Genomic DNA, 21061 nt, shown 5'->3' with positions numbered 1-21061 from the left:
TACCTATGTAAATAGGGCTACGCCGTCACGACCACGGGATTGGCTAACCAGCGGAAGTTCCGGTTTAAATACGAAGGAAGGACTTCGCCAATCTGCACAGAGACCGAGGGTCAGATGGACGGAGCCATTTTCCTCACCGGCATCCCAACCGGCACAGAAGTTCTGTGTAGTGACTTTTGTGAATGGAGTGAGCTGCTACTTTCTTTTTTACACCGTTTTCTCATGTTTATGTTAGGTAGGGAGGCCAGACATTGTGTTTATTTTCGATACTTAGTTTTTGATAGGCAAGCTGGTTCTTCCTTAATTTAGCTTCGTTTTGGTTGTTTTTTTTAGTAGAGCTCACTCTCAATTTAAGTTAATCATTCCTTTTGTTTTAACCCCACATTTATTGTAAATAAATCCTTATTTGTCTGGTAAACTGCTGTGGTGTGGCTGCTTGGGGCCGGAGAGGGATGGCACATTCGTGTTGCGTTCAGGTGCCCCGAGACTGGGCGTAACATTCCACCTGAACAATGCAGAGTCTGGTGCAGCGTCTCCAGCCACAGGGCTCCAGCTTTTCTTTATCTAATGTGTATCAAGGTGAGTTGACTCCTTTAACCTTATTTATTTTTATTTATTTCTGTGTATCATCGTGTCCATTTCTGTGTTTTTCATTGTTGTGCTCACAGTAAAATTATTACCAGCAGTATGTGGTTCAGTTAAACCTTCTTTCTACTGGTCTTTATTAAAAATAGGTCATTGAAAGATGTCAATAATTATTGATGTCAGCTAAAATGAAGCATTTTATCATGATTTTTTCAGCTTTATCGCCCAGCCCCGATATCGATACTCATCCTCTCTTCGGTAACGTATTTCTTCTGAACCCTCAGATGTTTCTATTCACCCAGTTTTGCACCAGTTGCATGACAGACCCGCTCTCTCTTTGTGAATTCCTGGACAATGACCCGCTCTATTCACACATGGGCTACATCAGACATTACACAGACTTTGTATAAAGGAGCTGGCAGGGTAAAGTCAGTTTAATGTCCATCCCAGCTGATACAGATGTTTGTGTTCTTCTGTAGATAAGTTCAGAGCTGCGGTACATTTGTGAAAACAGAATCATGCTGGTCCAGGAGGCTGCCTCTTTACATTCACAAGGCACAGGGCCTGGCGTTAAATGCATAGAGCAGGGGGGAATGTCAGCGAGGCCTGCTGCGTGCCAACTCTTAAGTGGCTGTGGCACTCAAAGATAATGAAGAACGATGATGAGGCCAAGGAGGGCATGCCGAGGGCCCACGTGCACGGCTAAAAATCACCCAGCAGCCACCTATATCGGGCCGAGCACACAGCCGCTCTAAAAGGTTTGCCAGTGGTGCTGATTGCATGTCACAGTGTCAAACCTGTGGCGAAAACTTCAACTTCCATTTAGTATTCCAGCACATTTCTTTGTGTGTTCTCCTGTGAACACGCGTGTGCGTCTGTACATGTGTGCTCAACAGAATGTGAGCCTGTATGAGTCATTATGCATTTACACCACAGGATGCAGTTGTGTTAAAAAAAACAAAAAAAAACAAAACACACACACGCACACAAAAGTGAAAAGAATGGAAGCTGAGCGAGCACCCCACATCCCTCAATCGTGACCTCGAAACACACTTGTCGTCTTTATTGTTCATTACTGAGCCGTGCGCCGCGATATGCTAACTAATCCCATTAAACTAATCCACATGAAAACAACTTACGGCACGATAACGGCTCGCACCGCCTCCACTGTTAATTTATGCCATATTTAAATGTGCACGGAATTGAAATAATTAATGTGACTCCCCCACTAATTTTCCTTGTGGCAGATATGCTGAATGAATACCCGCAGGATGTTTATTTTCATCAACTCTCTTTGCATGTTTCTCCTATTACCGCCTATGTACACACTCTGCGGTTCAAAGTGACTCTACTCAGGGTGCAGAACTTACATTTTTGGCCATTTGTCCTCACAGGCAGCAGAATTATTTTTCAGACAAACCAAAAAAAAAAAACACAAAACGTGCCGGTAGATGTGTTCAGTTTAAATTTGGATCCAGCTACGTGGGGTACATGAGGTTGTAACACAAAGCTGAAGACCTGCAGCAGGTGTGAGTATCACTACATTAAAACACTGTTAATAAATCTTTGGCTTGTGAATTTTATTTTATTTTTTTAAATTGATGAATATCTGAAAGATGCTGAGAGCAGAATCATGTCACCTCCTATGGTGTCCCAAGATAGTCTGCCTGTAAAATCTTGCAACCGAATGATGAGACAACCGCTGAGAATACTGGCCACGGGCAACGATTCCAACCTGCAGTCGATTTTATCATCTCCAAAGGTCTTTTATTCCCCAAGCCAAATCACAGCTCCCCCATTAGCAGCCGTATGGGCCCTGAACATTTTCTGCTGGTTAACAAATGCTGAGCGTGTTTGGATAGGAAGCGCGCGCACATGGGATTATGAATAAAACATGTTGCCCTTATTAAAAATAATCTGGCTCAAAAGTGCCAGAGGCCCTTGAGGTCGATAACCCCCCCTCCTCACAGGGTTCAAGGAGAAGGGTCTCTGATTAGCCCTGGCAACATCCAGAGAATGCATTCAAATTCTCTATGATCCAGTGGTGAACGAGTGGAATTAAATAAAGCAGATAGTGACTGATGCTCGGGGCAGCGCAGCGGGGAGTTGTTTAGGAGTTTGAGCCGAGCTCGGTCTCGTTCCTACCTGAACATGTCGCCCAGGCCCTTCAGCACACCTTTCTTGGCTTTGTTCTTGTCCTTATCTTTGTCTTTTTCCCTTTCCGATTTCTTCCTCTCCTTCCCCCCAGCCTTGTCCCTGTCTTTCCGTCTGTCATCTTTGGAGAGGTTGCCGTTTAGCCCGGAGCCCACGATGAGGTCGCCGCTGGTGGACATGGACTCACGACCTGACCGGGAGCTTCCCTCGGTGTCCTCGTCCACTGGAGTGAAAACAAAAGTGAGACGTTAAAAAACAGTCACTGAGAGGGACAGAGCAGATCACACTCACACAAACACAAGCAGGGAAAGAAAAGATGAAACGCCAGTTGATAAACTTTCACCCAACTCCCCGTACATCACTGAAGTTGCATTTGAAACCAGCTGACATAAACACCACTTTTCTTTTATCACTTACAAAGCATCACTTCTCTCTTTGGGGAACATCAGAGGAACTATTAAAAAAAATCACTGTGTTCCACAAGGTACAGCAGCTTTGTGCAAAACACACTGAATTCATTCCCCTCATTAGAGCAGAATATATTTACATTGTGCACCCACTGAGAATAGTGTTCAGCTGAACATATTTTCACTTAGCTGAAAGCCTTAAGTTATTTTAATTGTGTATATTTCACAAAGATCACAAGAGGACTTCATTCTCCCTCCTCCTCTGCTGTGGAATTTATATAAAAAAGATGAGACTGAATAGCGTGAGCTGTAATGATAGTCATATGAATCTGGTTCTTAATTATGTCTGAACTAATTTCAACCCAGACATCAAACTGAAACCAAACTCCTTAGGTGATGCAAGGTTGATTAAACTCAAAGTTTCCATCACATCTAATCAGAACCGATGTGCAAAATGTAATTAATCTGTCAGTAATTATACATTTAAATAATCTTGAAAAAGGCTCCCGGGGATCTTAATTGCAAATATGGTGTGCTCCTCAATCGGCATAGCTCCTGTCTATCCCATATCTCTGGCTCTGAGGTATGAGGTAGATGTCCTTCAGATTACAACTTATTACAGTCTTGCGTGTCGTTGTCCAAGTTCTTCCTTTGATGGAGGAGAGAAAGGCGCTTATCGTGAGGAAAGAAGAGGGAGGGGAGACCATGATGGATTTCCAGCATACGGGATGAGACAGACTACGGGAGGGAGGAGCGGCCGGATTCACATTTCAAGGATGAACAGTGGGGTTTGTTTTCTCTTGTGATCTGTGGAGCTATCTGCTATTTCTTTCAGCTGCCATCTCGGAGGAAATTACTGAAATGGAATCTCAACATGACACACCGTACGGCAGGAACAGAGAGCAGCTTAAACCTGCTCAGTTATGCAATTCGTTGCTGCACGTCCATTTCTCCACCTCGACAAAATTTGGGAGCAGGTTCTGGATGGGTATCAGCTTTATCACTCAATCTGCTGCCTGCTTATTATCCACTTAAGAGCAATGGCAGTGAATAGCAGCTGTGAGCTGTATCTGGCTATTTAAATGACTGAGATTAGCAGTGGTGCTAATGTTGCTACTGCTTAATGATGCCAAGCTACAGATAACACACTGAACATTGTAATTCAGAGCCTCCCAGAGGGCAGCAGCCTTGTGCGGGTATACGTGTGCATCCGCTGGCATGTGTGCACGCATGTACACGTGTATGCATTCATCTGGGTTCACATCGTCTTATTAAGAAGTCATACAGAGTTAGCAGGAAGGCTAATCTAGAGGGAATACATGATTTGAAATTTTTTTTTTATCTGCCTTCATTTAATTTAAAATAAAACGAGACGAAGATGAAGCTATTTCATATCAAAAAAACGGACAAAAGCCTTTAACATGAGACATCAAAAGGTGAGGCCTTCTGCAGCGATTTGACGGGACTCAAAAGGAAAAAGGCTGACAATCTCAAATGGCAGCAGCGGCATTGATGAAAGTGTCAGGAGACTGAAAGATAATTTGCGGAGACGGACAGCCATAAGAAACATTGTGTCACTGTGGTGAAAGTCTACCATTAAACTTTCCTGCTTTAATAATCAAGGACATTTAAGCTGGCCTGTCACTGAAGGTTATGACAGACAAGTGAAATTGCCAGTCTTATTCCAATACATAAAAGAAGGGATTTTTGCACAGCGGAGATGATTTTTCTTTTCCCTTTTTTATTTCCTCAAACGATGCAACACAAAGTAGCACAAGGGGAAGTGCATTTTGCCCAGCAGGATATCTTGTGGGGACACATTTTCTTTAGGTGATGCCACATTCTTATTTTATGTAAATAAAAGTCTGGGAGCAGTGGAAGGCAGGAGCTTATCTGTCAACTTTGACTATTAACCTCAGTGACGAGCACAGACTGGCTGCTTTTATCTAAATTGAAAAACAGAGTTATTTGAATATCATGGGGAGAATGCAATATACAGCGGCAGGGGAAATCGGTTGCTTTCCCCATTTTTCTTTGGCGAGATAAGACTGTATTTAGTGGCTTGCCGACAGAGCTTATGAGAACAAAGCGTTTCAGGCAAATAATTCCTTCTTTTTCAAATGTCTCCCAGCTCTTTTAATGGAATCCTTTAATGGTGAATGGAAATTTATATCGAGTGATTACTCTTGTGGTGTTGCAGTGTTATTACCTGTCGGAAAACGTAAGACGGCTGTCTCTCTGTATCCAGTGCATGTCTTTTTGTCATCAAACACCAAGTAGGGGATGGATATATTCACTCAAAGGGAAGGTAGTGTGTCTGTCTAGTCCTTCTCTTCTTGTCTTTATAGTTGGAAATAAATTAAACTAATTCTGGTTTCAGTCCCAGGCAGGTACACAAGAAAACAAACAGGAGAAAACCTGGCAAAGTTGTGGGGTGTTTCGTGCCAAAAACTGTCTGGCGCAGACTGAAACAATGACGTGTATTTCATTTATAATCATCGTAAATGCAATCACACATGCATTCGGTATGAGTGTGTGTAAAATGGATAAAATATGAGCCTGACAGATGTGGGTAAACAGCAGAGCGTTCTCCTCGTGTGCACTCTTTTGAAATACAAGGCAATGCACTTTAAGAGTATGTAAACCCCTGAGAAGACATGTTGCCACCGTCTCTAGCAACTCCACTCCACGTGAATCGTGTGAATATTAATGAGTGTGTAACCTAGACACTTATTGCAAATGTGACACACACACACGTATAAAGCGAGTGGGGATCTCTAACCCAGTTAACTTGGGGGTGAATTCTGTGATTTTGCTCTGGGGACGTATGATTGCATTTGCCTTATAGTGCGGCGACTGAATTTCCTTGTAATAATCTACTAATATCTTGTATCGTACATTATGTGATGACACGCTTTTGTGTCCACTCTTCTGGATCTTTACTCAAACAAATACTTCAGTGTGTGAACGCTCACGTGTCTCCATGCTGTTCTCCTCCTCTCCTGCAGTCACGCCAGGCTTCTCGTACGATTTGTCGATCGCAGCTCGGAAGCTCTCGTTGCAGCCGCGACCCCTGACAATGCGCGAGCGCGGCCTGTTGACGTTGATCTCGCCGTTCAGCGTGGCCTCGGCAACAGCCGTCTGCAGGCTCTCCAGGGAGCTGGACTTTTTCAACCCCAGCGAGGGTCCGACCGCTTGTTCTGAAGAACCTATAGAAAAGCAAAAAGTGTGTCAGCGGGGCCAGACGACTAATAGACTAAATCGAACTCCGCCACAAAAGTGACCAATCCTGTCCTCATGCATGCGTGTGAGTCATTCGTTTCATATGGGATGATGGTATGTGGCGTGCTTGCCGAGCCAAGAGAAGGTGTGAGTCTGGCAATTAACATGAAAAACAAATGATGCCATTGCCTGGCCAATGAAGTGTGTGAAACGAGAACAGAGTATTATATCTTCACTGAGACATTTTCCTGTTGAGAATTATAATTCAACCTTTGTCTTTGTGTCTGCACAGTAAAATTATGTGGCTGAAACATAATGCATATAAATGGGCCGCTATCAAAGACAGCAATGTACCACAGCACCAGAGTGATTATGGTGTTATGCTAAAACCTAATAAATTCCCAACATGCCGAGATAAACTACAAAACCTAAAACTATTTCCGTTGGTGCTCCTCAATCCCCTTCCATTTCTGCTCGCTTTCTCGGAGAGACTGAATAAAACAGAAGGGAGGGAGAGAAAAGGAGAAGGCAAACACACTAAATAAATCTTTGTCTATTCATTTCCAACACTATTCTTTTATATTCACAAGCCCAACTCAGCAGAAACAACATCTCACAACAGTAATATTTTGCTCCATTTCTAAGGCTTTAGTTTGTGTAGGTGTTTGACAGTGAATAAATGAAGCAGACGCGAACAAAATGACAACATGACGGCGGAATCATTGCAAAATAAACTCCTGGTATTGTTCTTGGGTGTCAACAAATGTTGGCACAGGCGAATCGACTGTAGACAGGCTGCAGAACAAAGTCAACACACAGAGCTCACATTGTCACAGTGCACTGATCAGACGCAATTAAAACCACCGGCAAGTGAAGTGAACGACACAAATCATCTTGTGGGTCTTGACATTCGTGTGGATGGTGTACCGCCCACCTCAACACTGATGCAGACTGAACACACACCCCCAGCAGGACAGTATCTTCTGCTGTACCATAAAAAAAATGCTCAGAAACACCTGGAAGAACACAATCAAGAGCCCAAGGTGTTAACCTCTAACATCCAAACCTCTCAAATCCCAATCATGTCCAACATCTGCAGGATCACGCTACCCTGCAACACATTATCCCAGTGTCTTAAATTTCTTGTGCATTAAATGTTTTTCTGATATAAAACCAAAGCATTTCTATTTATTTACTTGTCTAAATAACACTGCAAAGGATGTAACCACTACAGAAGTTGACAAATATCATGTAAATTGCACACAAAGGGCTGCTATGACTTAAAACCTCGCTGCAAAGCATCACAAAGTAATAAGAGGTGCTCATATACAGTACATCATATTTACAAGACAAATCATCTCCTTTGACCCTCTGAACTCTAGATCAACCCGCCGGCTTGAAAGGCTTGTTTTATTTTTATTTTTGGTGTTGTTTGTCCTGAAAAGCCCAACCAGGGATGGGAGCTGAAAATGACCTTAATGCTTTACACTCTATATGCAATACATCAGATGTTTTCTATGTAACATGCATGGTCCCTGATTAAATAAATCCATCCATCCATCATCTATACACCACTTAATCCTCACTAGGATCGCGGGAGTCTATCCCAGCTGACTCAGGGTGAAGGCGGGGGACACCCTGGACAGGTCACCAGTCTACTACACTTAGAGACAGACAACCAAGCACACTCACATTCACACCTACGGACAATTTAGAATCACCAATTAACCTCAACATGTTTTTGGACTGTGTGGGAGGAATCTGGAGAACCCGGAGAGAACCCACGCTGCAGGGGGAGAACATGGACACTCCACAAAGAAAGATCCCAGGTGTCCTCACCGGGATGCGAACCGGCGACCTTCTTGCTGCGAGGCAACGGTTCTAACCACAGAGCTACCATGCAGCCTTGGTTAAATAAATCAAATGAAAAATGAAAAACTTCAAAATTGCACCATTTATCAGAGCCAGAAAGTGTAAAAACAGATATAATTATTGAATTTTCAGCATTTCTGTGGTTCTGCTGATCTGTGGTGTGCCATTACATTATAAAAACTTAACCAAACCGAAGCCTAAAACCATCACATTTTATGTCTCATTTATAAATTCGCTAAAAATATCAGGGTCGGTACAAACCAGAATCTATAAAAATAAAGGAAACGCTGCAATCCTTGGCCAAAGCAGGAAGCCATGAGTGCCTCAGCTGCAAGCAACATAACAAAAATTCAGGGATTTTTTTGGCTGAATTGTTTGGTGTGTTTACTCAGAACAGAACACGATAAAAACTAATTTAAAATGTGCATTGTAAAACAACTATGGTTTTTCCAGCAACCATTTTTTTTCCAGTATTACTAACATCTTTAGGCTCATGGCAAAATGTTGTTTCCACATTTTTATTGTTATTTTTTTTTAATTTCTGTAAAATAAATAAAGAAATGTAATTAATATTTTTTTACTTTTTCTTTTTTTTAGCCATGTTTGTGCTGTTTCCATAGAGATGCAGGAAAAACGAGCCCACAGTGAGGAAAAAATGTGACAGCAGCAAAAGAAAAAAATAAATAAATACAAAAACTGCTTGTAGTTCAGAGTGTTAAAGGATCTACACGGTGCTGGACAACCAGCTGTGTTGGGAGCAAAGTGAATGTTGAACAGTCATCCCCTTCAACAGTGGAGCCTGGCCCTGGACAGCTGTAATTATTTTTCCAATGCTTGCCAGGGTTTTGTTTAGGGTATGTAAGTGGAGCGCGACTCAGGTATTGGTATTTCATTTTGTCAGGGAGCGTCCGTCAGCTCCCCGGAGCTCTTGCCTTACCCGCCAGTTGGTAAACAAGTAGCCTGGTTGATTTTCTGTCCCCTTTATTGTGCTTCGATTTCGGCATGCAGCAAGGTGCTGTCAAATGTAACAAGATGGATTTCTGAATATGTGCAAGTGAAACCTTGTTAGATGTAAACATCTGTGGAGGAAACTATCACTAATAATGGATAAACTGTTGATTCAATTGCTTTAGCAGCCTCCCAGACTCTCAGAGGGTGCAGCACATGTCGATGGAGTCTGGACAGAGCAGCATTGTGTCTTTACGACTCCCTGTGGACCATATAGGCCCTCCACATGTAGTAAGTGTGCGCTGCTGTTTCCTCTGTGGCTTCAGCTGGTGTAAATAAACGTCTTCCACAGCTCTTCCTGTTGGTTTTCACTAGCGAACGTTGCTATATAAGGCTCGTCTCTACCCCCATTGAACAGAACACACACATGCAAACACTGTTTACACTGTGTGCCCCATGCAGGGACTTCCCAATAGATCCAACCACACAAACCTATCACACACACACACACACTTCAGTGCCAGACACAATCAACAGGATCCTCGACATGTTTAAAGTGGTCTAAATGAGGCATGTCCCATGGCTGCTGGGCGATCACAATGGATCTTCAGGCAAAGAAAAGAAAGAAACCCCTCATAACCAAAAGAAAACTATTTGTTATACAGAACCTCAGCCTCCCAAACACCCCCCACGCTGTTTAGGACAGGACAAGAGGAAACATGGAGTGAATACACAATGGTTGTAAAAGCAGGGCACACATAATTAATGACCCCCACCGGGGAACGTCAAGGTTTTGATTTATTTTTTTGTTACCTTGTTAACATGTCCATATGGTGTTTGTTATGTGCTAAAAGACTTGTCATGAGCTAAATGAGCAGTCAATGCTGGAGCATTTCTACCTTGAGACTGGAATGACAGGTTTAAAAAAAACACAGATTTAGACTTCCAGGGTTCCACACAAACATAAAGAACAGATCCTGTTAAGTTGCAGGATGGGACTTTCTGTATATCATAAATTCTGGACTATAAGTCGCTACTTTTTCCACATGCTTTGAACACTGCAGCTTAAACAATGATGCGACTAATTTATGGATTTTTACGATTTTTACGAATTTGCCTCAAGACCAAAGTGTCATTGAGAGCGACAACGAAAGAGAGACTGAGGAAGTGTGTGACGAAGTAATTCTGAGGCCGTTCAACTCCGACACTGAAGAAGACGACTTTAGTGGTTTTAGTGCAGGAGGAAGATGAAGATCGCGATCAATGACTTTTCCTGGTAGGATACTGTATTTTTAAATTTTCTTAACCAGCCGTGTTTCAGACACTGCATTTACGGTACATATTTGTGTATGTTACCGGTACGTATTTAATTAAAAGTTTTTAAAAAAAATCTTTGTGTGTAAATATCTCATGTCACAACGTGGACACCTGGAGCTTATTCACAAGTGCGGGCTCTATATGTACAAAACTTGTTTTCTTTTTAAAGTTAGTGGGTGCTGCTTATATTCAGGTGTGCTCAGTAGTCTGGAATTTACAGTAATTATTCTTCTTCAGAATTAGTGTCCAGTTCTAACATGTATGGCTGAGTTAGTTACTTGAGTTTGTCTTTCTACAACTTGACATGGTGTAGTGTAGCGTTTTACAGTGTTTAAGCAGAGTTGTAGGTGAGCCGGTGTGCTTGAACTGCAGCGAGTAGGGAGGAGTGGGTGCAGAAAGAGGTGGAGACTTTATAGATCTGCACATAAAAAGAAAAGAAGCAACGGTGTGAAGTTGCATGCCATTTTAGGGCATTGACTGGTTTGCCACCTCTGCAAAGTAGGCAAGCGATAACAGCTTCTTCTGTTGTGCACTAAAGACAAAAATCAAGATACTCATGGCAAGCCCTTATAATGACCAGGATAAAAGCTTAAAGGCAGTGAAATTCCTCTGAAAACAGCCGGGGGCCCAAGAGATTAATCAATGACCAGAGAGGGACTTAGGAATAATTAAAAACAAAAGAGCGCTAAATGACAGCCCTGTGTAGAAATGCACATATTCTGTTATCATAGTTTTACCAGAGGCGGCTTGTTGTCGTTTTTCTGGCTAAACCGTGTTGCTAGTCCTTTAACCAAACAGTTCTGCAGGAGCTCTCTTGTGATTAGCCAGCTATCTTCATGCTGCAAAACATCCCAGTACAAGCACACAGCATTCTGACATCTACTTGCAGAGGACCAGCGTTGAAAGGAGCGGCGCTTTTCACTTCATTCATCCAAGTGAACATTTTCATGCTATGTTTAGGATCATTAGGGTCACAAGGGCCTTCCTCTTTCTGCTGCATTTGCTACCAGCGCCTCCTCACTGACAGTGTGAGTGCTTCTCTATCATCCGTGGCAGCTATAGATCTAATGTCAAACAAGTCAGATAGGCTAAAAGGTCAGTTGTTAGCCAGCGGTGTTGGGTTTCCAGACAAGCAAACAGAGTGTTACTGTATTGCCGTTAACGCACCGTTTTCCCTTCCTTTTCGTCAATGTTAATAAAAGTGCCCAATCCCGAGAGAACCTACACTCAATCTTGAAAGTGCTATTCAAAATAAATACACACCAATCCTATAATGCTGCATCCCATTTAGCGAGAAGAGCTCGGATGTGCGCCTTCAGGCTGCACAAGACAGTAAAATGAAACTTTACTGTGTGCTACAAATGTCTTTGAGGTTAAGAGCTCCCTGGTTTCAGGAGCAGAAGATTCATTTTACTGCTTTCTTCCTCAGAGGAGGTGGATCATTTTTGATTACTTTGACAAATAATAATGCCAGGAAAGTAAAAAAAACAAATTTACAAGTCCAAGAGAATGCGAGTAAAAGTCGTGTAATTCATTTGTTCAGATGGAGTCATTTCTGGAAAGGACAAGAGAGGACGATCTGAAGAAAAAAAAATCATTACATAGGAGCAGAAACAGCGTAACAGGAACATGATGGAGTGCTTCATCCTTTGTGGATAAAACTCAATCAACCCAGTACAAAAGCCATGTAAATTTGAGTTTTTTTGAGGCTTAAGCAGAAAGCCTGCCAACAGCGGACACTAAGAAGTCAGGGTGTACTGTTGACACAATGGGAGTTGCAAGTTAGCGTTGCACAGGATGCAACAGTTCAAGGGAACACAAATGACATCTGCTGTACTCGGAAGCTGGGAATTATCCTCCTGCTTGGTATTCTGCACCACAGTCCAGCTCACCATTGTTTCTAGTCAGCACGGTGAACGACTGAGAGAAGCACAGAGACAAAGAGAACGCGAGAGTGAAGCAAAGAGAGAGAGAGAGTTTGCCCATAGACCCAACTGCCTCGAACCTGCCTTTGTTTTCATCAGAAGCAGCCCCGGCTCTCCTGGGAGAGTTTGACGGACAGCTCTCTGTATGCCAGTCTATTATGTGATTCCTATCACACAACAGAAGCCTCAGTGCTCTGCTCCTCATCTCCCTCTTATTCAGAGGGATGAAAATACATATTCCCCCATTGCATACAGACATGAGTTTGCCACTCCCCACACGTCTGGAGGAGAAATGAAAATCATCAAAATGGAAAACACAAAAAGAAAGACAATCAAACCAAATAGGGGGAAAGTGCACCTGGAATTTTGTCATGGCTGCAGACAAAACCGGCCGGTGTGCTGTGTTCGCTCCCCAGATTAAGGGCAAGGACAGTTAATTGGAGAAGATCCATTGCCATTAAACGTTAAAGGGGAGGTATGGCAAACTCCATGAATAAATCAGGAGTGGTTATTACAGGGACAGGGTCCCGTAGTATAATTAGAGCAGCTAAAACTATGCTTTCCAGCCATTATTCACCACAGGCCCTTGCATGTAAAGATCTGTGTACAGACAGGGGCTCCATTACACATAATTTATTCAGAGAGTCAGGGCTTTAAGCAGGGCGGTAAAAGGGTAATTATGTTAAAAATAGCCTCCAAGGTGGTCGAAGGAAGGCCATGTCCAGGTATCCCAGTGGAAGTGAGGCGTCCCTGGGTCGGAGGCGCTATTATGTCTCTGCCAGTTGTGGATCATTAGCCCGACAGAGGACGTCCTCCATACGCTGAACATGTCACCGAGGATTCATTATTACCTGGACTTATGGTGAACATCTCAATCAAGGATGCTGGGTATTTTTGCTGAGTGCTTTGATTAAATCCAGCAAATGTTATATTTAAAAAAAAATCTGTTCATCATTCTTCTGTGCGCCTACTCGCTCTGCAACACAACTACTCATTTGCAGAAGCTGCCAAATATTTTGCCAAGCCTAGCAACCCACTGTATCAGCAACAGACTGGGCTGGAATGGAGGCTCACAATTACGGTAAGGACGAAGTTATCAGCTGGTTTTTTCATTTACCACCGCTGGCCTATCTGTGACTGGATCAGTTGCCCACTTTCGATAAGGAAATAGGCTCCACCAGTATGTTCAGGAGGATGTTGACAAGTGGTTATACTTCTGCACTGAAATCTCACTCTCTGCACCCAACACAGGCACGCATCAGATTATTTTTATCCCTGCAAACAACAGGTATGTCAGTCTACAATTAGTGTTTGTGACTCAGTTATCAGCTCATTCTGTGCTAATTTATTCCAGTGAATTTACTCTAATGTGCTCCAACTGAAGTTCAAAACAGCCTGACGATGATAGATCAATTGCAGAGAGCTGAAGAGGCCAACTGGCAATGAACGTCTACCGCAAATGCCACTCTACTGCTGGCTCCCTCCAGCCCTCCACACCTCCTGGAGTAATGAATGTTTTCTTCAATCATTTGCACTGCGGAACGAGCACAATGGCACAGGTTCCCAGATTAGTTGCCAAATCTCTATTCAATGTCATGCAACTCCCTCTCAGCAATATGAAAACCCTCTTTTGATCATGCTGCAATTACCTCAAACAACACTCTCTTCTATATGCATCTAAAGGTGCCAAGATCACACATCCAATAATGGCTGGTTATGAGCGAGTTATGGAGAAAGAGTAGGACTGCTTTTTCAATCTCTATTATTGACCCGTGGACCCAGCTGAACAATAATAATGGTCAAGTGTAATAACGGTGACAGTGTAATGAGCTGGTCTCTGCATGGCTGCTTACCTCTTGTGCTGCAGTTAATCTCGCCTGCTACCGTTAACAAGCGTAAACAAGTAGTTAGCGCTATTGCTATGAAAGACACATGTAAAGCAAAACGAGACCGAATCAGAAAGTGAAGGACAGAAGCAATGATCTAAGCAGAACAGATCTTACACCTCATACAAGAGCCTGTCCATCACGAGGCGCACAAAGCAAAGTGTCTGGAATGCGCTAACATATTACTGCCAGCCGTGGCACCTCACGTCTCTTTCTTCCCTTTTCTTCCCTCTTTCAATCTTGTTCCCCATCTAAATGGGATTGAACCGCGGGGTGTCGACCAGTTTAGCATATTTCAACAATGATGGGCTTCAAAGTCATGAAATCCATCTGCTAATGTGATTTGGGAGCACCTGGAACATGATTAAAAGGAGGGACAAAAATACCTAGTGACAAAATAAAATGAGAGTCTGTAGGGAATAGCATTCTTAAGCGTGTTAACTATTTAGTCAGAGCAGCTTGAGAGCGCAGAGCAGCTTTATTAATGTGTTATTGGAAAGCAGAGAGGCAGCCTTACACCTGCTCCTTCACATAACTTCTGAAGACAAACTACAATGTCCGACAGCGTGGCAAAGACAAAGCTTAAGGGTAAACACTGGCACTACATTCTTTGGCTCATTTAATTTCCAGCTCTGTTATACATTACCCACAGGCCATTTCTCATTGTGGGGCTTTGATGTAATAATTTCATTAAAATAATCACTGTGCTATAGCCGTGTGTGCCTTTGAGATAAATGGAAGTTATGTGACATCAGATATGTACCGAATCAAAATATGGGGCTTTCATTTGGAACGCCGAGTCGTGAACGTCGGGGAGTTTCCTATATTGACTGAAACGTTTTTCTTCTGGGAACCCATGTCAGTTACAAGAGTTATTACGAGAGGAACAACTTAGTTATTTCCCTGAACAATCTGAACACTGAGATATTCTCACTGATGGATTACGATCTTGTACTGGCAAGGATTTTTGTTAGCTGGATATTTCACAAACTCAATTGGGCCCTGCAGAAGTGGAAAAGGAGGGGACGTTATTCTGAAGTACATCTAATAATAAGACACACACACGCAGAGGGATCGTGATAACTTTGAAATAACACGGCAATAATAGGGTTTGTAAAGGATCAATGACGCTGGTTAGCCCGAGAGCGACGCATAAACCAGTTTCTTTTGTGGAAAAAAAACATTCACTGCGGTTGGGAACTAATCGAATTCATAAATAACTGCTGACTCCAGTTTGGAACAATTAAGAAGCTTTTTTGATTAAACTCATTGATAAAATGTGCATTTGCCATAATGAGAACACCATCAAAGAGTTATCTTAGCATCCTGCCCATCCTGCTCCCTTCCTCTTCTCTGTAATATCCAATTAGATTTTCAACACTAAGAACATAATGGAAACCATATTTATGCTCAACAGATTGCTCCCTGAAACCTATCCGATGGCCCACTGTCATCCTTTTTTTCCACTGAAAGTTTTCTGTTGTCCGGGCTCACTTTGTAGTCGAGTTTTGATGGTGGACAGAGGGTACGGCTATCACAGACCAGGTAGGCCCCGCAGAGCTGAGTGCAGTGGCCCGGACCTGCACCAGTCAAAGATTTCCACAGGTCTCTGGGCTCCATGTGGAAGAGAGTTGGCTGTTATCTGTTATGATTAGCCAGTGATCCGAGAGAAGGCAGCGTCTGCCTCGGCCTCAGTGGGAGACGCTCTGAACTCACACAGCCTCCTTCCCTAGATGCAGTCTGTCTGTTTGAGCGGGTGCTTGTGCTCTTGTGTGTATGTGCGTGCCCGCCTCTGATTGGCCTTCCATCACTAGAAAGTCACTAAAGAGGCCATTGTTCTCTTGCTTCTTGTGTTTTACCCATGGTCCACTGGACATAGGGCCATGGGAAATGGAGGCCGAAAGAGGAGAGGTTGGTGGCCGGACAGGACTGAAATGACTCCTGTGTGCTTGTGTGTATTCGTGTGCAGGAGTGTTTTTGAAAGTGCATACGTTCCTGGTTACTGTGTCCATATTGAGGCAGCTGGAAAAGGTGAGTGACATTGCAGTCCCTCATCAGGCGTTGACTAAAATCCCTAAACAACATCTCATCTGTGTGTCAAAGTTACAAACGTATAAGCTATAAGTAAAGTTTTTTCAATGAATGTAAGCTGCAAGCTGACAGGATTGGTGCCTTCGGTTTGTTACAGACATATGAAACCCCTGAAGTCTGTCTCCGAGACCGTCGCCGGTACACTGCAGCTTCACGGTGGAAACGCTCAGCCAGGACTTCGACTGCTTATTTCCCCAATGACGTGTCTTCTAGCACATGAACACCATGTGCTCTTGTTCAAAAGGTACAAAACTTTTATTCACAAGAGGAGATCTTTCAGAGTTTGAGGAGGCACAGGTTAAAATGAGACCTGGTCCATCACCACTTGGGTGTGTCCAATACAGAAAGGAGCAGTCTAAGTAGTGCCAATGCTACAAGATCAGCGGCGCAAAAGTCTACATGTGCAGAAGACGCAGATACAAACTGCTGTGCGTGTTTGGATGAGTCTTTAAGTCGACTCCCACGGACAGCAAAAAGTAGTATAATAGCAACAATGGTGCGTTATTCAGCACCTGACCTTGGACACGGCAGCCAGGGAGTATCATCGAGGCTTAAGGCTTACGTGAATGGAAAAACTGTTCCAAACTGCATTCATCAGTGTAACAGAAAAACTTCAGCTTTGACCGCTTGTACTTGTACGTGCAAACACTTTTCCTGCTCAGTGGAAAACTACCAACCAATCAGGTGTGTTTACTCTCAGAACAACATGGGTACAAGTAGGTGGTTGAACAGTTTCCTTGTTTACATTCTGCCTGACTGTGTTTTATTGTGACTGCTTCATTGTCGGGATGTTCCTACGCCTCAACAAGTCCTTCTGTAGGTAATGGAATATAATGACAATAAGACCCAGTTGTAATAAACCTAAATGATGCTTTAAAGGAAAAGTTTGGGGGAAATATATTAATTCACTTTCTTGCAGAGAGCCACATGAGGATTTAATACCACTTCCACATTTGTACAATAAACATGAGGCTACCCCTTATCAGCTGGATAGCTGAGCTTAACACAAATACTAGAAACAGGTGGAAGCTGCCATCGTGGCTCTGTTCAAATGTCCAGAGCTTACCAGCACCTCTGAAGCGCACAAACTGACATGCAGCTCGTTTGTTTAATTCACACACAAAAAAAGAAATTATAGAAACAGCATTCTGCCGTTTTTACAGGATGTTGCCAGGCAACCAGCAGAGGCTCAGGGAAGACACAGGTAATGGCCAATAAACAGACCAGTGCATAACCCTTTATAAAATGGCAAACAAGTGTATGGGTGGCTGTGGCTCAGGTGGCAGAGCAGGTTTTCCACTAATCACACGATTGGCAGCTCAATCCCAGGTCCTCCTGTTTACATGCCGAGGTGTTCTCGGGCAAGACACTGAACCCAAAGTTGCTCCCGATGGCAGGCGAGCTATTGGTGTGTGTGAATGTGTGTAAATGGAGAATGTTTTTTTAGGGCGCTTTGTAAACTGCTAAGGTGAAAAGGCACAGTCCATTTCTGAAAATGTCAAACTTCTCCTGTAATTACTCTCTCGACTCCGTTCATGTGTGAAGCGTTCGGGGGGCATTGCGCAGCATTTACCTAGATCCATGCTCTTGGACTTGCGGGTCTTGATGATCTCCAGCTGAGCGGCGTTCTCGTACTGCTTGGTGCGCTTTTCCGACATGCTCTGGCGTCCGAAGCCCTCCCTCTGGAATGAACCGTCAGCGTCTGCGTCTGGACTTAGCGTGCTACAGTTTGAAAAGAGAGAAAAAGAGGCGGACGGATTATAATGCTGGCGAGCGGATGGTCATTCCTTTAATCTGAAGTTCATCTAAATAAAGAGACGTTTTGTAATCATCTGCATCGAGTTGCACTTACATGTCTGGGGGCCATTCTGATAATAAGACGGGGAAATAAAATCTAGCTATTAATATTCATACAATTCCAAGCCTCAGCCCAAAAACGCCCCTTTACTATCAGATAATGACCATCGACTTTCAATACACACACACACACACACTCGCACACAAAGTCAGTTTCAATCCTTCATTTCAACGACTATTCTAATCAAGGACACCTCCACCTCTGCTTTAGTAGATTCAGGATGCGCCATAATTGGGAAGCTTGGCCTAGATGTGTGATACCCCCAGTGAGGTGAAGGTGCTCCGGGGTCACGGCCACTCAATAACCCCCCTCCTCCAATACGTCTGGAGCAGCGGCAGGGCCCAACCCACCAGAGCGCACTCCCTTTGAGATCCTCTATCTCTGTCTGGATCTTAATTGAAAATCGGAGGGGAGCGAGGGGGGGGGAAAGGAGGTTGGTAGAGGGGGACACTGGTATTTGCATTCAGAAAAGTGCATTTACAATTAAGGTGAGAACATCTTGCCGTTTGACGGGAAACAGAAAGGAGAAAAGGGGGGAGCGGGGTCCAATAACTGCTACATGCATGAGAGGACAGTCGCTGTTTCCTTTGTTCTGCTGATGTTCATACACTGTGGCCATTAAATAACATCAGGAATTTCATCAAATGATCTAATCTCTTCTTTGAGAGAAAGCTTTTTGTCTTGTGTTGGACGTTGCAATTATATGTTTAAGTACATAGGACGAGCAGCAGGGAGGAAATATGTTTGCGTCGTCTCGGAGCGGATCTTCCTTCAAGCGCTGTTTTTTTTGTAATATCACTTAAAAGGACCCGCAGACCTGCTGGCACTCGTTCGCATGTAAACAATTTCTATTTAGGTTGTCAACCCCATTTAACAAAAGAGCTGCTTCATGTGTCACAGAGGGGCCGGCGTCAACGTGTCACTTTGCTGTCGACCGTACCTGACAATCCCAACTAAGATCAGACCGCCTCACAGGACCAACTCCAGATGACACAGGAAGAGAGGGAGGTGGAGCAGGAAGAGAGGAATGACAGCACAGATGTATTATTCATTTATTCATCATCCCTTTCTCTTTTTTTTTTTCCTCTCATCATTCCAAACCCACAAAAAAAAAACAGCCTGCCCTCTATTTTTCTGCCTCCGCAAATGTCATCTGTTGGAGCGTGACTGAGACGGTGCGGGCGAGAAAGGACGTGTTTTCAGCCTGAATTCAGATTTTATGTGTCTCGCGCCGGCATCTGTGTTTCAGTCGAACAGGCAAAGAACAAAGTGAGAGGCCAGCAGGTGGGATCATGCGCTGCCCTGTCACTCAGGTATGGAGAGTTGACGGCTATGTGCCTGTTTGCGAGAGTAATTACGCAGGCGAGCAGTTGGGACGAATCAGCTTGTCTGAACAAATAATGGTGAGAAATCTGCGTTCGGAGGGCCGACCCAGCGGTGGTGTCAATTCACTTGGTAGGAAATCAGATCTGTTGTTTTATGCTGCTGCTCTTTTTAGCACAACCTCTGTTTTACTTTGGTGCATGCAGAGCAATGACTAAACGCCCAGTGTGGGGATGCAGGGGAACCTGAGGAGAAGCAGCAATGGGTTTCCTCTTTTCGGCCCTCTGAGCCAAGGCTACCTGCCGTCAGATGCTGCACCTGAAATCTCTGTGGCAGTCGTCATTACTATTTAAAGAGGTGGCAATGACCGGTGGCCGGGCAACTCCTGCCTGTGAACCTCCAGTGGAGGCTGCATCATTTCATTCAGTGACATTATTTAGTTTTGTACTCGCTAAAAAGCAAATTAACAGCATTTTAAAAGCAGCACAACACAAATCTTTTGTTCCATCATCAGTAGAAAATAAGCAGGCGTATTACTGTACCAAAGGCAAGGGAAGAATAGTTCATCTTCTAGTCTGAACTGTAAATACAAGTTATTTAACTTTTTTTATACAGATTGTTTTACATTTTTTATGTTTTTTTAATGTCTAATGTAAAATAAAACATCCATCCATCATCTATACACCGCTTAATCCTCACTAGGGTCATGGGGGGCTGGAGTCTATCCCAGCTGATTCAGGGTGAAGGCAGGGGACACCCTGGACAGGTCACCAGTCTATCACAGGGCTACATTTAGAGACAGACAACCAAGCACACTCACATTCACACCTACGGACAATTTAGAATCACCAATTAACCTCAACATGTTTCTGGACTGTGGGAGGAAGCTGGAGAACCCAGAGAGAACCCACGCTGCACGGAGAACATGGAAACTCCACCCAGAAAGATCCCGGGTGTCCTCACCGGGATGTGAACCAGCGACCTTCTAGCTGCGAGGCAACGGTGCTAACCACCGAGCCACCTAAAATAAAACATATGATTTCAAATTTAATGTAAAATTTCCACCTTTTTTCAAAGAAAATTTTTGGACATTAAAAGAACGTTAAAATACATTCACAAATTTATCGCAGTTTCACAAATATTTCCTTTTTTATTTCATAGATTAAATTGTAAAATTCAAGTATGTTGCTGTAAATATATTTTTTAAAAAAGAGACACGAGTGACAGTTCATGGAAAAAGAAGTATCGGTTCTGTAATTTTAAATTTCGCAATTAGTTTGTTAAACGAGACATGCCTTGTATAATTACAAAAGTTTTAAGTTTAGTGTATAATATCTATAAGCATTGGTAATCTGTCAAAATGCAGTTTTTAATATTATATACATCATTTATCACTTTTTCTATCTCGATCATTATTTGTATATATTATCAATATTATACATAATAGGTCATTTCATTATTTTAACACATATA

General features: G+C 43.2%; 1 protein-coding gene across 1 annotated transcript in view; it reads right to left on the bottom strand.

Annotated features, from left to right (window-relative positions):
* Positions 1–21061, bottom strand: part of pard3aa (par-3 family cell polarity regulator alpha, a) — a 397502-nt gene that overhangs the window by 114312 nt on the left and 262129 nt on the right. The window contains exons 17-19 of the mRNA XM_008275899.1: positions 17981–18129; positions 6122–6355; positions 2731–2962 (exon numbers count right to left, since the gene is read on the bottom strand). Coding sequence (XP_008274121.1) covers positions 2731–2962; positions 6122–6355; positions 17981–18129 — 615 coding nt within the window. The remainder of the gene's footprint in view (positions 1–2730; positions 2963–6121; positions 6356–17980; positions 18130–21061) is intronic.

The sequence above is a fragment of the Stegastes partitus genome, unplaced genomic scaffold, assembly GCF_000690725.1.
Source record: "Stegastes partitus isolate 25-593 unplaced genomic scaffold, Stegastes_partitus-1.0.2 Scaffold61, whole genome shotgun sequence".
Taxonomy (NCBI): Eukaryota; Metazoa; Chordata; class Actinopteri; family Pomacentridae; genus Stegastes; species Stegastes partitus.
This window is presented reverse-complemented; position numbering and strand designations above follow the sequence as displayed.